The sequence below is a fragment of the Lithobates pipiens genome, unplaced genomic scaffold (genome assembly GCF_037356315.1).
Source record: "Lithobates pipiens isolate NorthernLeopardFrog02 unplaced genomic scaffold, aLitPip1_a1.2 Scaffold_10, whole genome shotgun sequence".
NCBI classification, from domain to species: domain Eukaryota; kingdom Metazoa; phylum Chordata; class Amphibia; order Anura; family Ranidae; genus Lithobates; species Lithobates pipiens.
Window position 1 is genome coordinate 123276509 of NW_027507686.1, and position 24208 is coordinate 123300716.

Sequence of the window (24208 nt, forward strand, 5' to 3'; positions counted from 1 at the left end):
TATGAGTCTCCTGGAGAGATACAACATCGGCCTCGTACCTTTTCAGCTCAGCTAAAATCTTATGCCGTTTTGTTGGGGTATTCATGCCCTTAACATTATAGGACATGAATTTCAGACCTTCTTTTTTACTGTTACCCATCTGTTTTGCCTAGGGCTCCCCAGCCCAACTCGAGCACTTTTAAACTTGTTCAATAGGGTGGTCCACACTGTCTCTCTTTCCTCCCTAACCCCTCTTTCTACTTTACTTCCCCTCCCCCACCTAACACTTTCCCACCTCTTCCCACCCTTACCCCCCATCCCCCCCCCCCCCAACCACCCACCCCCTCCTCCCCCTCCCCCGCCCTCCTCTTCCCGACCCCCCTGGCCTATTCCTGGCCCTTGTTAGGTTGATGGTCGTGCGTACCCCTACCATCTCCTATACTCTTGTTGTGAGGGTTGGGGTATCCCGCCTGCGCCTCTCCCGCCTCTACCCGTAGGACGGGAGGTATTAAATTCAACCTCCATGTTTTTGTCAATATCTTCCTTCTTTCCTTTCCCTTCACTCCTCTTCCTTTCCCCACACCCCCTCCCCCCCCCCTCCTTCACGATGACCCCATTATTTTGTCTTGCCAGTCCGGAAGTGCTGGCCGACGTACACCCATTTTCTCACAGAAATCTTCCAGCTCTTCCGGGAAAGTTAACTTTGCCGATATACCATCCTTAATTCCTATCAAGCAAGCAGGAAAACCCCATCGGTACTTAATATTTTGGGTGTGCAGTTCCACTAAAAGTGGTTTCAGGAGCTTTTTCCTTTGGAGCGTCTCGGGTGCAATATCCGGAAATATCTGTATTTCCCTACCTGCATATTCCAGTGGAGTTTTTCCCCTTAATTTTTTCCAGATTGTCTCCCTATCTTCAAAAAATGTAAACCGCACTATTATATCTCTTGGTCTGTCCATATCTCCTGGTCTTGCTTTACCGATTCTGTGGATTCTGTCAATCCTTAGAGGTGCTCTGGTCTCATTTCCCCAGCATGGGGATAAAATGCTATTCAATATTGATCTTAAATCTTCGCCTTTTGTTTCCGGTATCAAGCGGAACTTCAGGTTTTGCCTTCTGCTTCTGTTCTCCTGATCTTCCAGTTTATATAGTATATTCCTTTGTGTTTGTTGTAGCCTTTTTAATTGATCTGAAACTTTGTTTAACTCTAGGGCTTGGAGATCCAGGAGATTTTCTGCAGCTTCTACTCTTTCCAATAGTCCACCCAAATCCTCTCGAAGTCCCCTAATGTCTGTTTTAATTGCGTTCTCTAGTTTTAGTAGCATCTCTGCCATTTCTCCTTTCGAGGGGGGGAGATCTTCTGTCCTTGATTCTTCTACTTTGCTACTCTCCCACTCACTGTGTGATGTTATATCTTCGCTGTCTAGCTGTATGCCTCCACCCTTGTGTTTACCAGATCCCTTTTTGTGGTCTGACATGGCGGATTGTCTTTTTTCCGCTCCCGATTCTTTGGGGCTTGCTCCTTGTGTCATGTATTGTTGAATGGTCGTATCGTGGCTCTTATCCTTTAAATTTCTTGAAGCTCCACTTTTCGCCATTTTATTCGCTGATTTACTCATCGTCAGGCTATTTCAGACTCCTATGGAGCCAAACGCCCCAATAACTCTTCCCCTTTGGTCCTGTGACCTCGACGCAGTCGTTGCCTCCTCCAACTTACTTTGTGTGACAAACTGATTCACCTGCACTCTTTACGCCTCTAGGTATGCCCCTCCTCCCCTAAGCAGGAACCTGAATAACTCTGGAGACCACCGTGTCCCCCATGTCACACCAGTGTGTTGTCGCGTATCCTCACCACCACACCACATCTGTGTGTCATATTACGGTGCCATATTAGGGTGCCACACTAGTGTGCCGTATCTACAACAAGGAGGGCTACAGGGTCGGCTTTAAAGATTGGCCTGGAGGTCTTTGGTCATACATTCACCGCGCAGGGGGGAGAGGGAGACGGAAAAAAAAAAAATAAAGAAACGAAACGAGAAAGCGGGCTAATAAGAAGGGAGAAAGCAGGAAATGTAGCACGGAGTCTATAGGAGAAAAAAAAAAAAAAGATAAAAAATACGCTGAGCTGGGAGCCACACACGGGGGCAGCTCATACAAATTCCACCGCGCTATTAATTGTGCACAGTGTCTTGTATATTTGCGGTAGTCCGTCTTATATTATTCAAATTGTCTGCTGCGGCTATAATGCATATCCATCACCCCGGTCTATCAACATCCTGTGGCGGTATCCTCAAAATTCTCCCTCCAAGTAATTCCAGCCATGTGCATGGGCCTGCAGATATATATTAGCCCCCACCATCCCGTTACCGTTTTTTCATCTCTACCAATCTTCCTCTCCGGTTTACCTGGTCAGATTAGATCCGCTTGTCCTGTCTGCTCCGGTTCCACATATGCCATAGGAAGAGGGAAGGCGGGGAGACAAGCACTTTCTGTCTCAAACCAATATGTCTATGTTCTAAAATATATTCACTGATTCTGCGATCTATGGTGTTCACATATGAAAACACTTCTTTTGGCAAATACAGTATCGACCGAATCAAGCTGAACCCTCAGCGACTTATCGATATGTATCTGACACTGTAATTTATAGTGCTATGCGACTTTTCCCAGCATGTGTTTTAGAGTACAGTTGTTATGGATGGTTTTGGGTAGCCTGTGGTAGCTTATTTTAATTGTTTGCAGTGAAGAAACAAAAAAATGCAGCTACCCCCACGCATCTGCCACTATTTTAGGCGGGTGCCTTCTGAGATCTCAACTCACAGGAGCCAAACGGCGTTCAACATGGGGATGGATGGTGCAACTATAGTCCTTTTATGGTATATCCGTACACCTTCTCTATTGGACACTAGGCTCTAATCTATTCAGCGGGGACACCCAGCCATATAAGTGCACATCCAGCATCAAAAACTTCCGCTATAAATGTGTATACAGGATAGCCTTCTTCAACATATACTCTTTCCATAGACACATTGATGCTTCCTCTTAAACCATATATGCTAATAGCCACATCATTCAGATAATACAAAGGTTACCGTCCTCTTCATTGCTGTGCCTCCTGCTGCGTCCTGATACTTCTGGGCATAGTCATCACCTCCGTATGCCTCTGCAGTCTCTGATGCAAGAGGGGAGAATCGGCTGTAGATGTAAAGGAGAGAGCCGCCGAAGCGTTGTGAGGGGTCAGGAAGAGCTTTGGTCCGGAGGCTGTGGAATCCTGCAACGCCGCTCCGAACTACCACCCCGTGGACTCCGGCATGGCTGGGCTGGGATCTCTCACCTCCCCGCTCCACGCCATGTCCTGCTTCATGTTCGTCGGAGCGGCGTGCTTAGCGCGAGCGGCCCCTCCCCCTCGGCGAATGCTACGCCCTCTCGACGCACATCCCGTGTTCAATTGCAGTGCAAATTCCTAAATCATGAATATGTAAATAATTGATCAAACGTATGCTAAAGCAATGTAATGAGTGAAATAATAAAGTCCAAAATGGTGGTCTTCTAAGAGACCAAACAAATTCTTCTTAACAAAATCTTCGTGACAAAAGCTTACTGCTCCCAGAGCCCTTACTTCAGTAAGAAGTATAATCAGCCTTATGGATCTCCTATGATGGTAACAGGCTCACATCTGCGAATCTCCAATTTGCAAACGTGCTGGGGGTTCCCGACTGTAGGTGGTGTTGGACCAGGCTCAAACCTCCCTATGATGTCAAACTTCTCCTCTGGGGCTCCTGATTACACTGTAAACTCACCGTTCCAAACATTCAATGAAAACAAAGACTAGCCTCCCGTGGTGTAATATCTATAAACAGTGCGGGTTTATTCAAAAGCCAAATGGATCCTTGCATAAAAAAACAAGTTAAAAGGCTTGTATGTGCAAATACGGCATTAGAGACACCTCTTACGTTACCTCCGGTTCGATCTCCGTATCCTGCGGCACCCTAGGCCAGGGGTGCCCAACCAGTGCCCAGGGGGCCACATGTGGCCCGCGGAGCCCTCTGATGTGGCCCGCGACCTCCTGCTCTGGGATGGTGGTTTGACAAGCCCAGATCGCAGGTTGCCAACCCACCATCCCAGAGCATCAGTGTTGTGAATAAAGCCGGTGGTAGAGAAAGCAAGAAGCTGCAGACTTGCATAAGCTGATGCTTCCTGTATAGCGCCAGCTCCTGTCACAATCGATACCAAATGCACTCTGCCTGGAACAGCAACAGCCGGGGGAAAACTGAATGGAAGATTGATATTAAAGGTGTGTTTGTTACTGAAATCAGTGTATATATGGGCATATCTGTTCTTCAGTGGTTACTAGGCTGCTATTAAACTAATCCTGCACATGCGGGTTACCTGCACTGAGCCATAGACTTCTTTTATTACCTGTGGGTTTGGTGCGCTTTCAGAAAGTGCACTATACCATCAGGATATAATAGAAGTCTATGGCAAAGTTCAGCTAACCTGCAGGAAAGCCACAGGTGCACGTGGTGCATCAGTGTGAAAGCAGCCTTAGTACCCAATCAGACCCTCCCTTCACCTCTATGTCCATTTACCCCTGCTTACCTTCAATCAAAAAAACAAAAGGGAAGGGGAACTGTCCCTTCCATCAGATTGAATTGGAGGGCCCATAGAGTAGCATGGGCTGTGTCCATATCAGGTCTTCATATGTAGCGTAGATGCAGATCTGTCATCCGCCTATTACACAGATTTTAGCCCACGACCGGTTACCAAGTCGCTTCAATGGCCCTAGCTCAGTGATGGCGAACCTTGGCACCCCAGATGTTTTGGAACTACATTTCCCATGATGCTCACCTACACTGAAGAGTGCATGGGCATCATGGGAAATGTAGTTCCAAAACATCTGGAGTGCCAAGGTTCGCCATCACTGCCCTAGCTCTTCAAAAGGTTGGGCACCCCTGCCCTAGGTGTTACGTCACGACACGTGACTTCATCAGGGTTTTTGGAGAGCAATTCTTCCACCAATTGTGGCTGGAATCTTTCTTGGTCTACCTGACCTTGGCTTTGTATCAAAAGAACCCCCAATTTTCCACTTAAGTGATTGAACAGTACGGACTGGCATATTCAAGGCTTTGGATATGTTTTATATCCTTTTCCATCTTTGTAAAGCCACAAATGTGGGAAAGTGACCTTTAATTGCCATTTTAACCTGTGTGTTCCACCTTCTGTGTCTGTACCAAACATTCTATGTCTAGGCCAAACATTCCAGAGTATGTAAACTTTTTATCAGGGCCATTTGGGTGATTTCTGTTATCACTCTGATATAAAAAGAATCAAAAAAACGATGTGATTATAATTGGGTCATGCGATTGCTATCCTTAAATAAAAGTTTTATTTGACAGAATATACAAATATAATGCAAAATAGAGTTTCAAAATGAATATAGAAAAAAAAAAAACAGTACAGTTTGGGATTTAAATGGAAAGCGAATGGTACAGTTCTTAAATGAATTAGATATGGTGATACAGGTGAGAGATTTGCGGATCGATGATAGATATCTAGAGAGGATGTTCAGAATACCTGTGTTAACCCACAATAGGCAATATTAAAGTGGATTAATAATACGTAATTAGGGTAAGGACCAGTATTTCCATTTATTGTTAAAGATATATATGTTATCATGTAGAGTGTGGTAGATCCTTTTTGAGATTTTAAGCATCTCCATCCGATTCAAAACCTGCAGCCATGATAGAGAATTAGTTCTCCAATTGAGTGCTATCATCCATTGGATCGAGCTAATTAATGAATGAAGCAGTCTAGTGCAGGGTATTGGAGTGTTTGGAGCATTGGCATATAAAATACATATTTGTGGTGTAAGGGAGAATTTGTGTTTGGAGGATAATTCCAATCTGGCAGTAGCTGCTTGCCAGATGGGTTTGAGATGGCTGCAGCTCCAAAAGATGTGTGTATATGTGCCTTGTTCTGTGCTTCCTCTAAAGCAGTCAGGGGATGCTTCAGGATAAAAGGAGTGAATTTTGGTAGGAGTCATATACCATCTTGAAAATAGCTTGAGAGGGGTTTCTCTGAACGCAATCGCCCTATTGCTTTTTCGGAGATTGCAAATCATATCGTTCCATAACTCAGGAGTAAAAGTACAGTTAAATTCCTCTTCCCAGTGTAACATTGGGCAGATTTTTCCAGTATAGAGAAGGAGTTTAAAAGGCTATAGAGTTGTGAGATGAGACCTCTATCTCGTGAGGAGTGTATGCAAATATGTTCAAAGAGTGTCTCCGAAGAGAATGTTTGTAAGGTATAGTGAAGGGGAAAAAAATGTTTTATTTGATTATAATGTATAAGTTCAGAATGGGGTAGGTTATATTTTAATTGAAGTGTGTCAAATGGTGGGAAAGTTGATTTATAGATAAAAGAACCCAATGTGGTAAGGTTGTTATTGGTCCATATTGCAAATTGATTATGAATGTCACTTGATTGTGAAAATCTAGTGTCCCCTAAATATGAGGCTAGTGGAGTGCTAGAGGCTAGATTAAATGGGACTTTGATCTTCACCCAAATTTGAAACAATTGAGCAACAATCATGTTGGCTTTGTTTAAATTGCGATAATTGCATGGATCTGACCATAAAATGCCTTGTATATATAGCGGGAAGATTGGAAATGATTCAGATGTTTGCCAAGGGATATTAGAGGCAGGAGCATGCCATTGGGAGATTTGTGAGAGCTTGGCAGCAAGGAAGTAGTGCCATATGTTTGGAAGGCCTAGTCCACCAAAGCTTTGTGGTCTGTACATGAGGGAATTGCTACATCTAGGTTTTTTGTTTGCCCATATAAATTTGTTTAATTCTCTTTGGGGAGGGATTGTATTCTAGTTTTGGGAACGTTAATGGGGAGGGCTCTGAAGTAATATAAAAGTTTAGGGACAATGGACATCTTGATGGCACAGATTCTGCCTAGGAATGAGATATGGTATGTGGACCATTTTTTGAGTAGGGAACTGATGTGGGAAAGTAATGGGGGGTAGTTCTCCTTGTAGAGGGATTTGAATGAAGGAGTGATATGGATACCGAGGTATCTGAAGGAACGTGTGTTCTACGAGAATGGGAAGTTTTGTTGTAGAAGATATAAAATGTTTTGAGGAATGTTAATGGGTAGGGCTGAACACTTGCTGATATTGATACCTAGACCCGAGAGTTTTTGGAGATTCTTTAGTTCAGAGAGGAGGTTAGGTATAGAGATGAGAGGGTCGGTTAGAAATAATAAGGCATCGTCAGCGTATAAACTTGTTTTAAAATCGTGGGGGCCTTTGGTGTACCCTTTAATGTTATTGTTATTTCTTAATGCTTGGGCGAGGGGTTCTGTTGCTAAGGCGAATAAAAGGGGGGGATAAAGGACAGCCCTGTCTAGTGCCCCTACTAAGAGGGAAGAATTTGGAGTTCATACCTGGTATTTTGATCCTGGTATATGGAGAATGATAGAGAGCATTGAAGCTGTGTATGAATTTGTCAGGGAAATTTGGGGAGGAGATAATTAAGGTAGGGCCAGTTGATGCTGTCAAATGCCTTATGGATGTCTAGGCTGAGGAGACAAACTGGTTTTGAGTGGAGGTTGGCATCTTGGATGATATTGGTGACAAGTCTAATATTGTCGACTATTTGTCAGTTAGGGATAAATCCAGTCTGGTCTGTATGAATGAGATTGTTGATGACTGCTGCAAGCCTATCGGCCAACAGTCTGCCAAAAATGTTAAGGTCATTGTTTAGAACAGATATTGGACGAAAGTTCCGTGGAAGGGTGTGGTCTTTGTGTGGCTTGGGGATCAATGACATGTTGGCTAGGAGCATTTCTTCAGGAAACTGGTTACCCTGGAGAATATAATTGAATAAATTGGTTAGTTTGGGGGCTAAGAGGGGAGCAAACTTTTTGTAGTAGGAGGCGGTGTAGCCATCAGGTCCTGGGGCCGTGGTCGTTTTGAGGGATTTGATTATGTTTGTTATCTCGGGGGCAGTGCAGGGATCATTTAATGATTTAATTTGATCATTTGTAAGGGATGGGAGGTGTAGATTATTTAACCAGTCAGAGGGCGAGGTTTGAGATTGGGGACTTGGATCAGAGAGTAGGTTTTTATAGAAAGCCGTAAAAATTTCTAGAACTTCTTGGGGGTGAGTAACCAGGTTACCCTTTTGGTCGCGTAATTTGTATAAGTGTGGTGGATTTACTTCTTGTTTGAGTTTTCGTGCAAACATTGTAGATGTGGAATTGCCATGTAGTAGAAATTTAGCCTTGGGATATCTTAGGGCTTTTTCGGTATTTGCAAATAAAATTGTGTCAAGTTGTTGAGGTTTTTCTTGGATCTGACGATTAATTTCTTGGGATGGTGAAAAATGTATCTTTTTATATAAGAGATCTAGTTCTTTGGTAAGGCACTTTATTGCTGTAAGTCTTTCTTTATTTTTAGTCGCGGCTATGTTTATGAGGTGGCCCCTTAAAACCGCTTTGTGTGCTGACCAGAGTATTGTGGGGGGTATATCATCTGTAGAATTGTCAGAGAAGTAGTTTTCAATATGAGTAGAGATTTTTTGGATGTTTGAGGGGTCCGGTAGTAGAGAGTCGTTTAGACGCCAGTTGAAGGGGGTTGGGGGCAGGCCTATGTATGAGAAATCAATTGACACAATATTGTGATCAGACCATGGGCAAGAATGGATGAGTGCTTTGGATGAATTGGCGAGTAGGATTGATGTGCAATATATGTAATCGAGTCGGGCATAACAGTCGTGAGGGTGAGAGTAGTGGGTGTATTCTCTAATGCCAATGTTATGGGCTCTCCATGCGTCTATCAATTGCATATCGTTGAGAGTTCTATTCAAAAAATTTAGAAAAGGTTTTAGATGATGGTGCTATATGGCTTCTATCCAAAGCAGGGTGAGCAGCTAGGTTGAAGTCTCCTGCTAGAACCATGTGCGGGGAGTTGAATTTTTCCAGGGTATCAAAAAATTTGGAAAAAAATGAATGGTGGGATTCATTTGGGGCATAAAGTGATGATATTGTAATAAGGCCATTGTTGATCTTCCCTTTTATAATGATGAAGCGGCTATCTTCATCCTTATAAATGTTTTGGATATCAAAAATGATAGAGTTGCGAATAAAAATGTCAACCCCTCGGGTTTTGTTGTGAAATTTGGTGAAGTATAGCTGGCTGTAAGATTTATCAAAGAATTTCGGGTGGTTAGTAGCTGAAAAATGTGTTTCTTGCATGAGGATAATATCGGCCCTTAGTCTTTTATAATGTTGAAAGGCTTTTTTGCGTTTGTGAGTGGAGTTGAAACCTTGGAGATTGTGTGAAAGTATTTTAAGACCCATTGGAAAGGATTAGGGTAAGATATGTTGAGGGAATATTTCTGGTAGAGGTGACATGAAGTGAACTAATTGCCCATTGAAAAAGAAAAAGTTGGAATTTAAGTAGTGTGAGGGTATCATAGGAGTAACCCACGATTCGGGGATAGTTAAATGTGATGAATCTTGTTCGTGTGCTGGGAATAGTGTGGTATGAGATGTGGTTGGGAAGTATCACAGAAATCATGGTAAGGTAGAAATATTGTACCAATGTGAAGCTTCTAACAGTACTATTACATTTTTTAAACTGGGCCGTAGGGGCCATATAACAGCAAGATAAGTAACAGAAATTATTTGACTGAAGTCAACAGATATAAAATTTAAAATAACATTATTGAAGTAATAATCTGTGAGAGGAGAAAGAGATATATATCAATGTAAGTGATATACAACAGCAACTCTCGTCCCCCCCAAAAAAAAGGGGGAGGGGGGAAAGGGGGGCAAGAAAAGCAGAGGGGGGGTATAGTAGCCATTCCCCAAACGTTGGTGCCATCACCTCAGCAGGTAGCTGGACGTGCTCGGTATGTAAAAAAGTAACAAAAAAATGTTTTTTAAAGTGGTGTGGTGGCACATGAGGAGGGAGTTCAAGTGTGGGAGTTCAAAATCAAGTTCTGGTGATTGTGATGTTACCTGAGTGATGTTCAACGTTTTGCAAAAAAAAAAAGAAAAGGAAAAAAAAAACCCTTTAAATTAAAAAGAAAAAGAAGGGGAGGTGAATTGACTTTTTTCCTCACTCAGTTTTTAAGTATAGGTAAAAACCAGCAAACAAAGAACTTTAGTTGACTTGGTTGAGATTTCAACTGCATTCGTAGATAAAGTAAGAGAATGACAACTCTCGATTGAAAAGAAGGGTTAATCCTGGGGTGTTTGACGCCATCTTCCTTGGCCCCGTTGAGTACGGCGTGAAGCTGGTGTTGACCAGATAGGCGAAGAACGTGGGGTAGAGATAGGTCTGATGGGGGGCTCAGGGTCCAGAAGGCCCAGTTTGACTAAGGCCGCGTACACACGGGCGGACTGTTCGCCCAACTTTGTCCGCTGAACAGTGTTTCAGCGGACAGTCCGCCCGTGTGTGGGCTTTCAGCGGACAGTTTCAGCGGACAGTTTGACGGACAAAGTCTTTCGGAAATTCCGAAAAACTGTCCGCTGAAACTTTGTTTGAGCGAACAGTCCGCCCGTGTGTAGGCTACTTTCGAAATGAGCAAACTGTTCCCGCTCGGAGGAAAGTCTGCTCATTTCGAGCGCGTGTGAAGGTAGGCGGGGCCCGCGACGGAGACGTCGCGTGCTCCGCCGCCTGGAATGGACTTAAAGGGGAACCCCAACGCCGAAAAAAATCGGCGTGGGGGTCCCCCCAAAGTCCACAACAGACCCTTGTCCGAGCACGCTACCCGGCCGGCCAGGAAAGGGGGGCGAGCGAGCGCGCCCCCCCTCCTGAGCCGTACCAGGCCGCGTGCCCTCAACATGGGGGGCGCCTTGGGGAAGGGGGGGCCGCGCGGCCCCCCCACCCCAAAGCACCTTGTCCCCATGTTGATGAGGACAAGGGCCTCTTCCCGACAACCCTGGCCGTTGGTTGTCGGGGTCTGCGGGCGGGGGGCTTATCGGAATCCGGGAGCCCCCTTTAAGAAGGGGGCCCCCGGATACCGGCCCCCCACCCTATGTGAATGAGTATGGGGTACAATGTACCCCTACCCATTCACCTGTAAAATAAAAGTACCCAAAAAAAAAACACAACACACGAGAAAAAATATTTTATTGCACAGCTCCGGGGGTCTTCCGTCTTCGGGGGTCTTCTCGCCGGACTCCTCCGCTATCTTCGTGTAGCTCTTTTGCTAGCGGAGGAGTCCGGCTTTCTTCCTCCCCGCCGCCGGCCTCTTCTCCTGACTTCGGGGGTCTTGTCCCCCTCTTCGGTTCTTCTGCCGGGCCACCGCGCCTTCTTGTAGCTCTTTTGCAGGCAGTGGCCCGGTCTTCTGTCGCCGCCGCCTTCCGTTCTTCTGCCGGGCCACCGCGCCTTCTTATAGCTCTTTTGCAGGCGGTGGCCCGGTCTTCTGTCGCCGCTGTCGCCGTCGCCGCCTTCCGTTCTTCTTCTTCTTCTTGTTCTTCTTCTTCTCCAGGAGATGTTGACACGACGCTCTCTCCGGCCGGAATGCCAGAGCCGCCCTGCGCTGCCACTTATATAGTGCCAATGGGGCGGTGTCACATGGTATATGTCACATGGGTTGGTCACATGGGTTGATGTCACATGGTGACCCCGCCCCCTTACGATGTCATAGTCCCCATGTGACATCAACCCATGTGACCAACCCATGTGACATATACCATGTGACACCGCCCCATTGGCACTATATAAGTGGCAGCGCAGGGCGGCTCTGGCATTCCGGCCGGAGAGAGCGTCGTGTCAACATCTCCTGGAGAAGAAGAAGAACAACAAGAAGAAGAAGAAGAACGGAAGGCGGCGACGGCGACAGCGGCGACAGAAGACCGGGCCACCGCCTGCAAAAGAGCTATAAGAAGGCGCGGTGGCCCGGCAGAAGAACGGAAGGCGGCGGCGACAGAAGACCGGGCCACCTCCTGCAAAAGAGCTACAAGAAGGCGCGGTGGCCCGGCAGAAGAACCGAAGAGGGGGACAAGACCCCCGAAGTCGGGAGAAGAGGCCGGCGGCGGGGAGGAAGAAAGCCGGACTCCTCCGCTAGCAAAAGAGCTACACGAAGATAGCGGAGGAGTCCGGCGAGAAGACCCCCGAAGACGGAAGACCCCCGGAGCTGTGCAATAAAATATTTTTTCTCGTGTGTTGTGTTTTTTTTTTGGGTACTTTTATTTTACAGGTGAATGGGTAGGGGTACATTGTACCCCATACTCATTCACATAGGGTGGGGGGCCGGTATCCGGGGGCCCCCTTCTTAAAGGGGGCTCCCGGATTCCGATAAGCCCCCCGCCCGCAGACCCCGACAACCAACGGCCAGGGTTGTCGGGAAGAGGCCCTTGTCCTCATCAACATGGGGACAAGGTGCTTTGGGGTGGGGGGGGGCGCGCGGCCCCCCTTCCCCAAGGCACCCCCCATGTTGAGGGCACGCGGCCTGGTACGGCTCAGGAGGGGGGGCGCACTCGCTCGCCCCCCCTTTCCTGGCCGGCCGGGTAGCGTGCTCGGACAAGGGTCTGTTGTGGACTTTGGGGGAACCCCCACGCCGATTTTTTTCGGCGTTGGGGTTCCCCTTTAAGTCCATTCCAGGCGGCGGTGCCCGCGACGTCTCCTTCGCGGGCCCCGCCTACCTGTACACGCGCTCGAAATGGGCGGACTTGCCTCCGCCTTACGTGGGCGAGTCCGTTCATTTCAAAAGTTGAGCGAACTGTTTGGCAAACAGTTCGCTGAAACAGTCCGCTCGTGTGTGGGCAAGTCCGCTCATGCAAATTTTGAGCGGACTGTTGCGGCAACTGTTTGACGAACAAAGTTTCAGCGAACAGTCCCCGCGTGTGTACGCGGCCTAAGAGTTCCTTTCCTTCAATGAGTAGGTTGAGCCATTGTGCAATATTGACAGTTTAAAGGGGAAACCCCAGCGATATCTTATTCTAGCAGATTGTAGGATTGTAGTGACCTCTTTCATCCTGTGTCTCCTGTCAAGTGTAGCTGGAGATATATCTGGGTAAATCTGTATCCTGTGACCCTCAAAAACAATATTTGGGGTATTTCTGGAAGCACGCATGATCTCTTCTTTTAGTAGGAAATCCTTCATGCACATGATATCACGTGGAGGTTTGTCAGATGTTGGTTTAGGGCGGAGGGCCCTGTGAATTCGGTCATAGGTAAATACAGATATTTGTTTATCTGGTAGTAGATCATGGAAGAGTTTGGAGATAGCAGGGGCGAGGTCGGTGATCGACTCAGGGATACCGCAAACCCTAATATTGTTGCGCCTGTTTCTGTGTCTAGATCTTCCATTTGAGCCTGCATAAATGCAAAGCTGTCAGCCAGGGTCTCATAATCTTTCCTGAGATCTATGGATACACTGAAATTTCGGCCGCCGAAACATATCGGCCGAAAATGGCCCTTTCGGCAAATTGCCAAAAGGAAAAAACGGCCGATAATTGAGCCGAAAATGGGGCGGGGCCTGGGCTGGGCGGAGCTCCGCCCCCGGTGCCGCCCATCACGGGAGGTGTATAGCGCAGGAAAGCCGCCTCCGCCGTCTGGATCAATAGAGCGCCGGGAACATCACAGCTTTAATTTTAATAGCTGTGTGTTCCCCCGTTGTGCGCCGTCGCATACAGCCCCCCCCCTCGTTCGGGGAACTGTGATAGACAGATCACCCGTCCACGGGGGATCTGTCTATCACAGTTTCCCGGACAAGGGGGAGGGGCTGTATGCGGCGGCGCGCGACGGAGGAACACACAGCTATTGAAATTAAAGCTGTGATGTTCCCGGCGCTCTATTGATCCAGACGGCGGAGGCGGCTCTCCTCTCTTTCTGCATCACTGACTACACAGGGGACAACACACGCTGCACGAGGGGACAGAAACGCTGGCTGCACGAGGGGACAGAAACGCTGGCTGCACGAGGGGACAGAAACGCTGGCTGCACGAGGGGACAGAAACGCTGGCTGCACGAGGGGACAGAAACGCTGGCTGCACGAGGGGACACAAACACTGGCTGCACGAGGGGACACCACACTTATCTCTTTTATCATGTCGCCAGTCTCTGGCCACCGCCTGTACCATGTCGCCAGTCTCTGGCCACCTCCTGTACCATGTCGCCAGTCTCTGGCCACCTCCTGTACCATGTCGCCAGTCTCTGACCACCTCCTGTACCATGTCGCCAGTCTCTGGCCACCTCCTGTACCATGTCGCCAGTCTCTGGCCACCTCCTGAACCATGTCGCCAGTCTCTGGCCACCTCCTGAACCATGTCGCCAGTCTCTGGCCACCTCCTGAACCATGTCGCCAGTCTCTGGCCACCTCCTGAACCATGTCGCCAGTCTCTGGCCACCTCCTGAACCATGTCGCCAGTCTCTGGCCACCTCCTGAACCATGTCGCCAGTCTCTGGCCACCTCCTGAACCATGTCGCCAGTCTCTGGCCACCTCCTGAACCATGTCGCCAGTCTCTGGCCACCTCCTGTACCATGTCGCCAGTCTCTGGCCACCTCCTGTACCATGTCGCCAGTCTCTGGCCACCTCCTGTACCATGTCGCCAGTCTCTGGCCACCTCCTGTACCATGTCGCCAGTCTCTGGCCACCTCCTGTACCATGTCGCCAGTCTCTGGCCACCTCCTGTACCATGTCGCCAGTCTCTGGCCACCTCCTGTACCATGTCGCCAGTCTCTGGCCACCTCCTGTACCATGTCGCCAGTCTCTGGCCACCTCCTGTACCATGTCGCCAGTCTCTGGCCACCTCCTGAACCATGTCGCCAGTCTCTGGCCACCTCCTGAACCATGTCGCCAGTCTCTGGCCACCTCCTGTACCATGTCGCCAGTCTCTGGCCACCTCCTGAACCATGTCGCCAGTCTCTGGCCACCTCCTGAACCATGTCCCCAGTCTCTGACCACCTCCTGTATAAAAATATTTTTTAAAAACAGTCATTTTCGGTATCGGTTTCGGTTTTCGGCCTAGTGTATTTTTCATTTTCGGTATCGGTTTCGGCACCAAAAAACCCATTCGGTGCATCCCTACTGAGATCATTATGGGAAAGAGAGAGTTAGTCATGTTTTGTTTCCAAAATGTCAGTGCGGCTGCCTATGTTGGCAATTTCTTGTGTCAGAGCACTGGTAGTTTTATGCAGTTCATGTTGTATCTTGTCAGCTAGTTTTTCATAGATAGCTGTTAAGCTTTCATCTAGGTCAGCCTTTGAGAGAGGAGTATTGTACTCACTGTTAGGAGCAGTTTGCTGTGCCGGCGTGGGGAGGCTGGAGATCACAGAGGAGCCGGCGCCATCTTGGAGCTTTTTAGCCTGGGACTTCTCCATAATTAGAAGGTAGTTTGTTAGGTGTTTGGAGCTGCTATTCCTCCTATTTTTTCGGTTTGGCATGTGCTGGTGTGTTCCGCAGGGGTGTTGGGTAGTTTTCGGCCGGGACCGATGTGAGATGCCTTGGGAAATCTGGCTTGACAGACCAGGTCGGACAGAGCTAAACTCGGGCACGTCTGTCCCACATCGCGCCGCGCATGCGCCCCAACGGTCATATTTTCAAAATGAATGCCCAAATTTCACAATTTCTGCCAAGGTATGCAAACTTTTGAGCATGACTGTGTGTATATAGTGTGTGTGTGTGTGTGTGTGTGTGTGTGTGTATATAATTATTGTGAAAATGCTCCCCCTTCTATTACTCATGTGTGAGTTTTCAATTTGCTCCTTAACTCATCAATAGTTAGAATTAAACAATTCAAAGGGGCGAGACACTCCAAAAAAAGCAAGCTCAAAGAACAAACAATGAAGATAATCTATATACAATGCATTGAAAATACTGAATAAAGATAATCATAATGAACAAATAAAATAACATGTTCAGGAGAGAAAGGGAACAAGAAGAAGATAGATGGAAAAAGAACTCATAAATGTAAGTCCAGCTCCCATCTGAAGTTTAACCCCTGAGGGACCCTGGGCCCTAATCTAAATATCCCCCAGACATTAGAAATATGGCTCACATTCAGGTTAAAAGTGTCACAGTAGTGTTTCCTGTTATAGTCCCTAGGGCACATGTTGTGCACCCCACGTATTGCAGATTGCAAGCAACAGTGGATTAGGTACACTACATATCAGGTCCCACAGTTTATGTATTGTTTGATATCAAAAGTTTCACCCGTGTTTCTTGAACTAAAAGTTTTAGTAGATAAGTTCATATAACAATATCTGCATGTTTTCATGTTACATGGAAAACTCCCAGGATAGGATAGCCAAGTGGGTTGGTATTTCTTAACTAATGTAACTAAGCTAGGAGACAGAAGGGAGCCTTCCGACTTGAAAAACGACAGCCTGACTCCTCTCTTCTTACCCTTTTTTGTATAAATGGGACCAGATACCCTCTTTGAGTGAGCTGTGTGATAATAATATTGCATTATTTAGTTCCTACAGACTAGAATAGATGAACACTACTGTGACACTGTTAACCTGAATGCAAGGCATATTTCTAACGTCTTGTGTTATTTTTGGGAATGTTATGCGGTGGACTTGACCTGTTTAAGGTTTACAGGCATTGAAAGATTGGTTTCCATGCCCAGGGGTGGGGACACAAGTAGGCAACTTTTGAACAGAGAGGAGTGGTGGATATTTAGATTAAGGGTCAGTTTCCTTCAGGGGTTGAATCTCAGATGGGACCTGGACTTAAATTTACGATAGTTATTTTCCATCTATCTTCTTGTTTCTCTGTTGCCTTTCTCCCCTGGACATGTTATTTTATTTGCTCATTATTATTATTATTATTATTATGTTTATTCAGTATTTTCTATTCTTACCAGGAATATCCATATCTAGTGCAGTACAGGATACGGATCCCCCTGTTCTTTGTGATCTCCTGATTTGCTTTCTACTTAAAGTGGTAGCAAAGTATCACAAAAAAAAACAGAAAAACTTTCCCCCTGTAAGCTAATGTCATATGATGATAGTACAGTGGTGTGAAAAAGTGTTTGCCCCCTTCCTCATTTCCTGTTCCTTTGCATGGTTGTCACACTTAAGTGTTTCGGAACATCAAACCAATTTAAACAATAGCCAAGGACAACACAAGTAAACACAAAATGCAATTTGTAAATGAAGGTGTTTATTATTAAAGGTGAAAAAAATCCAAACCATCATGGCCCTGTGTGAAAAAGTGATTGCCCCCTAAACCTAATAACTGGTTGGGCCACCCTTAGCAGCAACAACTGCAACCAAGCGTTTGCGATAACGTGCAATGAGGCTTTTACAGCGTCCTGGAGGAATTTTGGCCCACTCATCTTTGCAGAATTGTCCTAATTCAGTTACATTAGAGGGTTTTCGAGCATGAACGGCCTTTTTAAGGTCATACCACAACATCTCAATAGGATTCAGGTCAGGACTTTGGCTAGGCCACTCCAAAGTCTTCATTTTGTTTTTCTTCAGCCATTCGGTGGTGGACTTGCTGGTGTGTTTAGGATCATTGTCCTGCTGCAGAACCCAAGTTCGTTTCAGCTTGAGTACATGAACAGATGGTCGGACATTCTCCTTCAGGATCTCTTGGTAGACAGCAGAATTCATAGTTCCTTTTATCACGGCAAGTCTTCCAGGTCCTGAAGCAGCAAAACAGCCCCAGACCATCACACTACCACCACCATATTTTACTGTTGGTATAATGTTCTTTTTATGAAATGCAGTGTTCCTTCTACGCCAGATATACTTGGACAAACACCTTCCAAAAAGTTCCACTTTTGTCTCATCGGTCCACAGAATGTTGTCCCAAAAGTCTTGGGGATCATCAAGATGTGTTGTGGAGAAATTGAGACGAGCTTTGATGTTCTTTTTGCTCAGCAGTGGTTTTCTCCTTGGAACTCTGCCATGCAGGCCATTTTTGCCCAGTCTTTTCCTGATGGTGGAGGCATGAACGCTGACCTTAACTGAGGCAAGTGAGGCCTGCAGTTCCTTGGATGTTGTTGTCTTGGATGAGTCGTCGCTGCGCTCTTGGGGTAATTTTGGGCGGCCGGCCACTCCTGGGAAGGTTCACCACTGTTCCATGTCTTCGCCATTTGTGGATAATGGCTCTCACTGTGGTTCGCTGGATTTCCAAAGCTTTGGAAATGGCTTTATAACCCTTTCCAGACTGATAGATCTCAATTACTTTCTTTCTCAATTGTTCCTGAATTTCTTTGGGTCTCGGCATGATGTGTAGCTTTTAAGGATCTTCTGGTGGACCTTACTGTGTCAAGCAGCTCCTATTTAAGTGATGCCTTGATTGTGAACAGGTGTGGCAATAATCAGGCCTGGGTGTGGCTAGAGAAATTGAACTCAGGTGTGGACAACCACAGTTATAGTATGTTTTAACAAGGGGGGCAATCACTTTTTCACACAGGGCCATGGTGGTTTGGATTTTTTTTCACCTTTAATAATAAACACCTTCATTTACAAATTGCATTTTGTGTTTACTTGTGTTGTCCTTGACTATTGTTTAAATTGGTTTGATGTTCCGAAACACTTAAGTGTGACAAACATGCAAAGGAACAGGAAATGAGGAAGGGGGCAAACACTTTTTCACACCACTGTATGTACCGCATACTACCACATTATGAAAGTTTTGTTTTAAAACAAAACCCTCCAGTGGTGCGCTGCTGCTGGGGCTTCAAGCCTCACCTGGTATACCTTCCGGGTTCTCAAGCCTTGGGTGTTTAAATTGCCTAGCCTCAATGACATCAGTCCTGCACTGCTTCAGGACGCAGTGCACATGCACGGGTGAATATAAGCACTGTCACACTTTTTGGAAGACATTCGAGCAGTCATGCAGCACTGTACCCATATGAGATTTTTTTTCGTTTAATAGAGCATTCCTTTAACTACTTGCTTACTGGGCACTTAAACCCCCCCTCCTTCCCAGACCAATTTTCAGCTTTCAGTGCTGATGCACTTTGAATGACAATTGCGCGGGCATACAACACTGTACCCAAATGAAATTTTTATCATTTTTTTCCCACAAATAGAGCTTTCTTTTGGTGGTATTTAATTACAGCTGGGAGTTTTATTTTTTGCTAAACAAACAAAAAAAGATGCAAAATAAAAAATAAAAATAAATCATGTTTAATAGTTTGTTATAAAATTTTGCAAACCGGTCATTTTTCTCCTTCATTGAAGTGCGCTGATGAGGCGGCACTGATAGGCTGCACTGGTGGGCACTAATAGGCACAGATAAGGTGGCACCGATAGGCACAGATAAGTCGGTACTGATGGGCACAGATAAGGCGGCACTGATGGGCAAAGATGGGCACAGATAAGATGGCACGGATGGGTGGCACTAAGGAGCACTGATAGGTACCACTGATAGATGGGACTGATGGGCACTTATAGATGCCACTTATAGATGCCACTTATAGATGGCACTGATAGGTGGCTCTGATAGGTGGCACTGATGGGCGGCACTGATGGGCACGGATATGTGGCACTGGGGTGCACCACCGTTGTTGAGGCAGATTGTGGGCACTGCTGGGTGGCACTGTGGGCACTGCTGGGTGGCACTGTGGGCACTGCTGGGTGGCACTGACGGGGGGCACTTATTAATGAGGTGGCACTGGCAGGGCTGGCCGTGATCGGGACTGATGTCCCGATCACGGCCGCCTGTGATCGGCTTTTTTTTTTTCTCGGAGGAATAATAGCCGATTGCCGTCTCCGTTGTATCACATGATCAGCTGTCATTGGCTGACAGCTGATCACGTGGTAAGGGGTCGGGATCAACCCCTTGCTCGGATCCGTGATCAGGCGAGTCTCATAGACTCGCCGATCACAGAGCGCGCCGCTCACGGGGCGCGCAGGCCACTCGTGCATGGGACGACATCAATAGACGTAGTCCCGGCAAAGGAGGTCCGTGCTGTAGCCGTCATTTGGCTATAGCGTGGATCTCTAGTGGTTAATCACCACTGTGTTTCTTATTTTTTGCTAAATAAACAAAAAGGCAGATGAGTTTAAAAAACAAAACAAAAAAAACCTCTTCTTAATTTCTGTTTTAAAATTGTGCAACGTGTGTTTTCTTCACTGATCTGCGATGATGAGGTGGCATTGATGAGGCGGCACTGATGAGGCGGCACTGATGGGCACTGATGAGGCTGCACTGATGGACACTCATGTGCTGCATTGATGGACACTCATGTGCTGCATTGATGGACACTGATTGGCACTAATGGGGCTGCACTATTCTGATTATCAGTGTAAATGTCCTCTGTCACAGGATAGCCTGTGGACAGTCTTTCCTTTCCTCACGCCTGTGACAGAAAGGGAATGCTGGCATTTGTTTACATGTGACCAGCTGTGATTGGACACAGCTGATCACATGGTAAAGGGGCACTGTGATTGGCCCTTTACCCCGATCATAGAGCGCTCCCCCTGGGGCATGCAGGCAGTTAGGGGGGACAGCAATTTATGTCCTCCCAGAAATGGACGATCACGCTGTAGCCGACTTTTGGCTGTAGCACGGGAGGTGGATCCAGACAGCTGGCAAAAGCCCAGGCACCAGGACGCAATTTCTAGGTGCAATGTTGATCTGGTGCCTGGGATTTGTCTAGCCCTGATATAAAGGATATTCCAGCAGCTTTCTTTTTGCTGGTGCCCAGTCATCCACAGAAAGCTGCACACAATCCATGGTTAAAGGCAAAACATCCTGTGTCCTGTATTGTGCTCTGATAAAGTTAAAAATCTGATTTTATTTTTGCACCGTTGACATTTATTCAGTTCTTTTTTTCAGGTACAGTACTTGGAAAACAATATACAGTATGTTAAAATATTCATAATAATTCCATGCTCTGATATGTTTATTTCACATTTAAGAGAAATGTTGTTTATATTTTATATTTTTGTTTTTATATGTTTTACATCTGTAGCCTTGGCCAAGTGTTTCAAATCTGGCAAAGGACTTCATTGACCGTCTGCTGATGGTGGAGCCCAGTGAAAGAATGACTGCATCTCAAGCTCTTAAACACCCCTGGGTTGTAAGCATGGCTGCATCTTCATCCATGAAAAATCTGCACAGGTCTATTTCACAGAATTTGCTCAAGAGAGCTTCATCCCGATGTCAGAGCACCAAGTCTGCACAGTCTGTTCGTTCCAGTCGCTCTAACAAGTCAACTAAATCACGAAGAGTTAGAGAGCGAGAACTTCGGGAACTCAATTTGCGTTACCAGCAACAATACTATGGATAACATTGTTCAAAAAAAGTTCTTATTTTTTTTATTTTCAATGACTTTTGCCTCTTTGATGGAAATAGTGTTATTTGGTTATTTTATTACTTCCCTTTTATGAAATAAGCATTCTTTGTTTATTAAGATAATGATTATATTAAATCATTTTAGGGGTTGTAAAGAGCAAGGAGGTATTTCTTACTTCTGTGCATTTTTATCCATCTGTTCTTGGTTGAGCCTTTTCTCCTCCTTATGCCACAGTAGTCACTGTTTGTGCATTTGTCATTAAGCAATGTTCCTTAAGGTTAAATTACACTTGCTTCGACTTCAACACACATTAAATCGCTTACTGCTTTAGGTTACTTGCATACTGAAGCTCATAAATGGCCGTTTTTGGGAGTTCGGGCTTTTTTTTTTTTTTTTAACAGCCCATAAACTCCTCTCTATGTTATCCTATGTGTCCATGCACACATGGACGTTTTTGGACTGCATGGCAGTGGAGTTTATGGGCTGTTGTCTGAATGCCCTAAAATCTTGTTCAGGAGATCTGACCACAAAAAAACACTTAAAACATTAAACGCACATAAACAATTGATAAATGCTCAGAAACGTGACTCACCAGCATTTTTTCAGTTGTCTTTAAACAAAAATACGCTAACCGGAAAACCGCTAATATACGCTATTGCAAAAACGTTGAAAGACTCATTGCAAAACTACTGGTGTTTTATAACGTTATTTTAAGGTCCAGTTTGCATGGAACCTTAACATGTCTTTTTTATGTGTTTTTGATACTTCAGTGGTGCTTCAATGATACGTCAGTGATGCTTTTTTAAAGCTTTAATGAAGCTTGGCAAATGCCATTTGTGTGTGTTGATATCTCATACCTGCAATACCTCCAAAACAAAGCAAAGCTAAAGCTGACTAAAAGCCTCTCAAAAGCTGCAGGTGCTTCAAGCAAATTTTGTCATAGACCTCTATGGAGGCTTTGAAGATGCTTTGAAGCACCGCTAAGGCAACATGTGGTATCATTTTTTTAAGCTAAGCAAACACAACATGTGAACACGACTTTAAGCTAACCATTTTATTTAGTGACAGGTGCTTTTATTGGAGTTCAGAGTGCTTTAAAAAAGCACATCCAATGCCATGTTTTGAAGCAAGTGTAAATGCGCCCTAACTGAAATGTTAACGATTTTTTTTATACTGCAGCCCAGAGAATTGTGTACAAAACTTGGAGAAAAAAATACTTGGTTTTGGACCTTTTAAATAATTTTAGACCTCTACATTAGTCGTTTTTCTCAAACCCCCTAATTTTATTTTTCACTTTTAAACGTGATGAAAGTACTTAGGAAAAACCCAGCCAAATGTTGGAGCCCTTTAATACCCAAGCAAGATGTGCACTGAGAGTACAGCATAGGTAGAGGGTACTTGCCAGGAAAGAAACATGATAGCTTGCCTTTGCTGACTATGATTTTTAAAAGTTTATTCCTTGGGGCTGTATTTGTCCCACCTCCATTTTAAAACGGCTCTGGTAGGTCCTTGTGGTCATAAGTGTTGGCTACTGGCTGTCTGCAATACATGTGACCCAGCGCTAAGCCTAAGAGCTGAACTGATCTTGTAGCAGAGCACTGCAAACATAATGCCTGACAAGTGACATGAAATCATGTGGCATCACAGCACTTCCTGTCTTTCAGTAGGCTAGTTCAAGGGCAATAACAGCTATAAATAAGTCACTATTGCTAGTGATTTGTTGGTGCAGAACAACATGGGAATGCTAAAGTAAGTATTACGTTTCTACTGCAATAATCCAGCCCCCCTCCACTCTACAAGAGAAAAAATAATGTGTGTATAGGTTTAGGAGTGTGTCTATGGGAATATTTGGCTATTCTTCCAGAAGCGCATTGGTGAGGTCAGGCACTGATGTTGGATGAGAAGGCCTGGCTCACAGTCTCCGCTCTAATTCAACCCAAAGGTGTTATATAGTTACATAATTAGTAAGGTTGAATAAAGACACCAGTCCATCCAGTTCACCCTGAGTGAGTGTCTACAATTGTCCCTATCCCTCGCACACTCACATCGGTCCCTACCCTCAAGGAGCCCACAATCCAATGTCCCCATTCATATACTAGGGCCAATTTTGGACAGAAGCCAATTAACCTACCTGCATGTCTTTGGAGTGTGGGAGGAAACCCTGAGTACCCAGTGGAAATACACACAGGCACAGGAAGAACATGCAAACTCCAGGCAGGTAGTGTCGTGGTTGGGATTCGAACCAGGGACCCTTTTTACTGCTAGGTGAGAGTGCTAACCACTACACTGTGCCACCCCAAATATTATATTGGGTTAAGGTCAGGACTCTGCAGGCCAGTCAAGTTCCTCCACCCCAAAAAATCGCTCATCCATGTCTTTATGGACCTTGCTTTGTGCACTGGTCCAAATCATTTGGTGAAGGGGGGATTATGATGTGTGGTTGTTTTTCAGGGGTTGGGCTTGGCCCCTTAGTTCCAGTGAAGGGAACTCTTAAGGCGTCAGCATACCAAGACATTTTGGACAATTTTATGCTCAAAACTTTTTTGGGAACAGTTTGGGGATGGCCCCTTCCTGTTCCAACATGACTGCACACCAGGGCATAAAGCAAGGTCCATAAAGACATGCATGAGCAAGTTTGGGGTGGAGGCACTTGACTGGCCTGCATAGAGTCCTGACCTCTATCTGATTGAACATCTTTGGGATAAATTAGGGTGGAGATTGCAAGCCAGGGCTTCTTGTCCGAATCGGTGCCTGACCTCGCAAATGCGCTTCTTATAGCTGCCAAGGGTGGGCCAACTCAATATTGAACCCTACGGACTAAAGCTGAATACACACTATCCAATTTTCTGTTGATTTTTTCCTTCAGATTTACCAAAACCATAAACTATGAGGTCAAACCTTATGGGTTTCAATTTGTATGCAATCAGGCAGGCCCTTGCACTACATGGTTTTGGTAAATCAGAAGCAAATCAGACAGCAAAAGTTCTATTAAAGAAAATGT

General features: G+C 45.7%; 1 protein-coding gene across 1 annotated transcript in view; it reads left to right on the forward strand.

The window, feature by feature from the left end:
• The window catches only part of PSKH1 (protein serine kinase H1), a 130059-nt gene extending 108692 nt beyond the window's left edge, over window positions 1-21367 (forward strand). The window contains exon 3 of the mRNA XM_077457925.1: window positions 20884-21367. Coding sequence (XP_077314051.1) covers window positions 20884-21201 — 318 coding nt within the window. The 3' untranslated portion in view covers window positions 21202-21367. The remainder of the gene's footprint in view (window positions 1-20883) is intronic.
• The last annotated feature ends 2841 nt before the right edge of the window (window positions 21368-24208 follow it).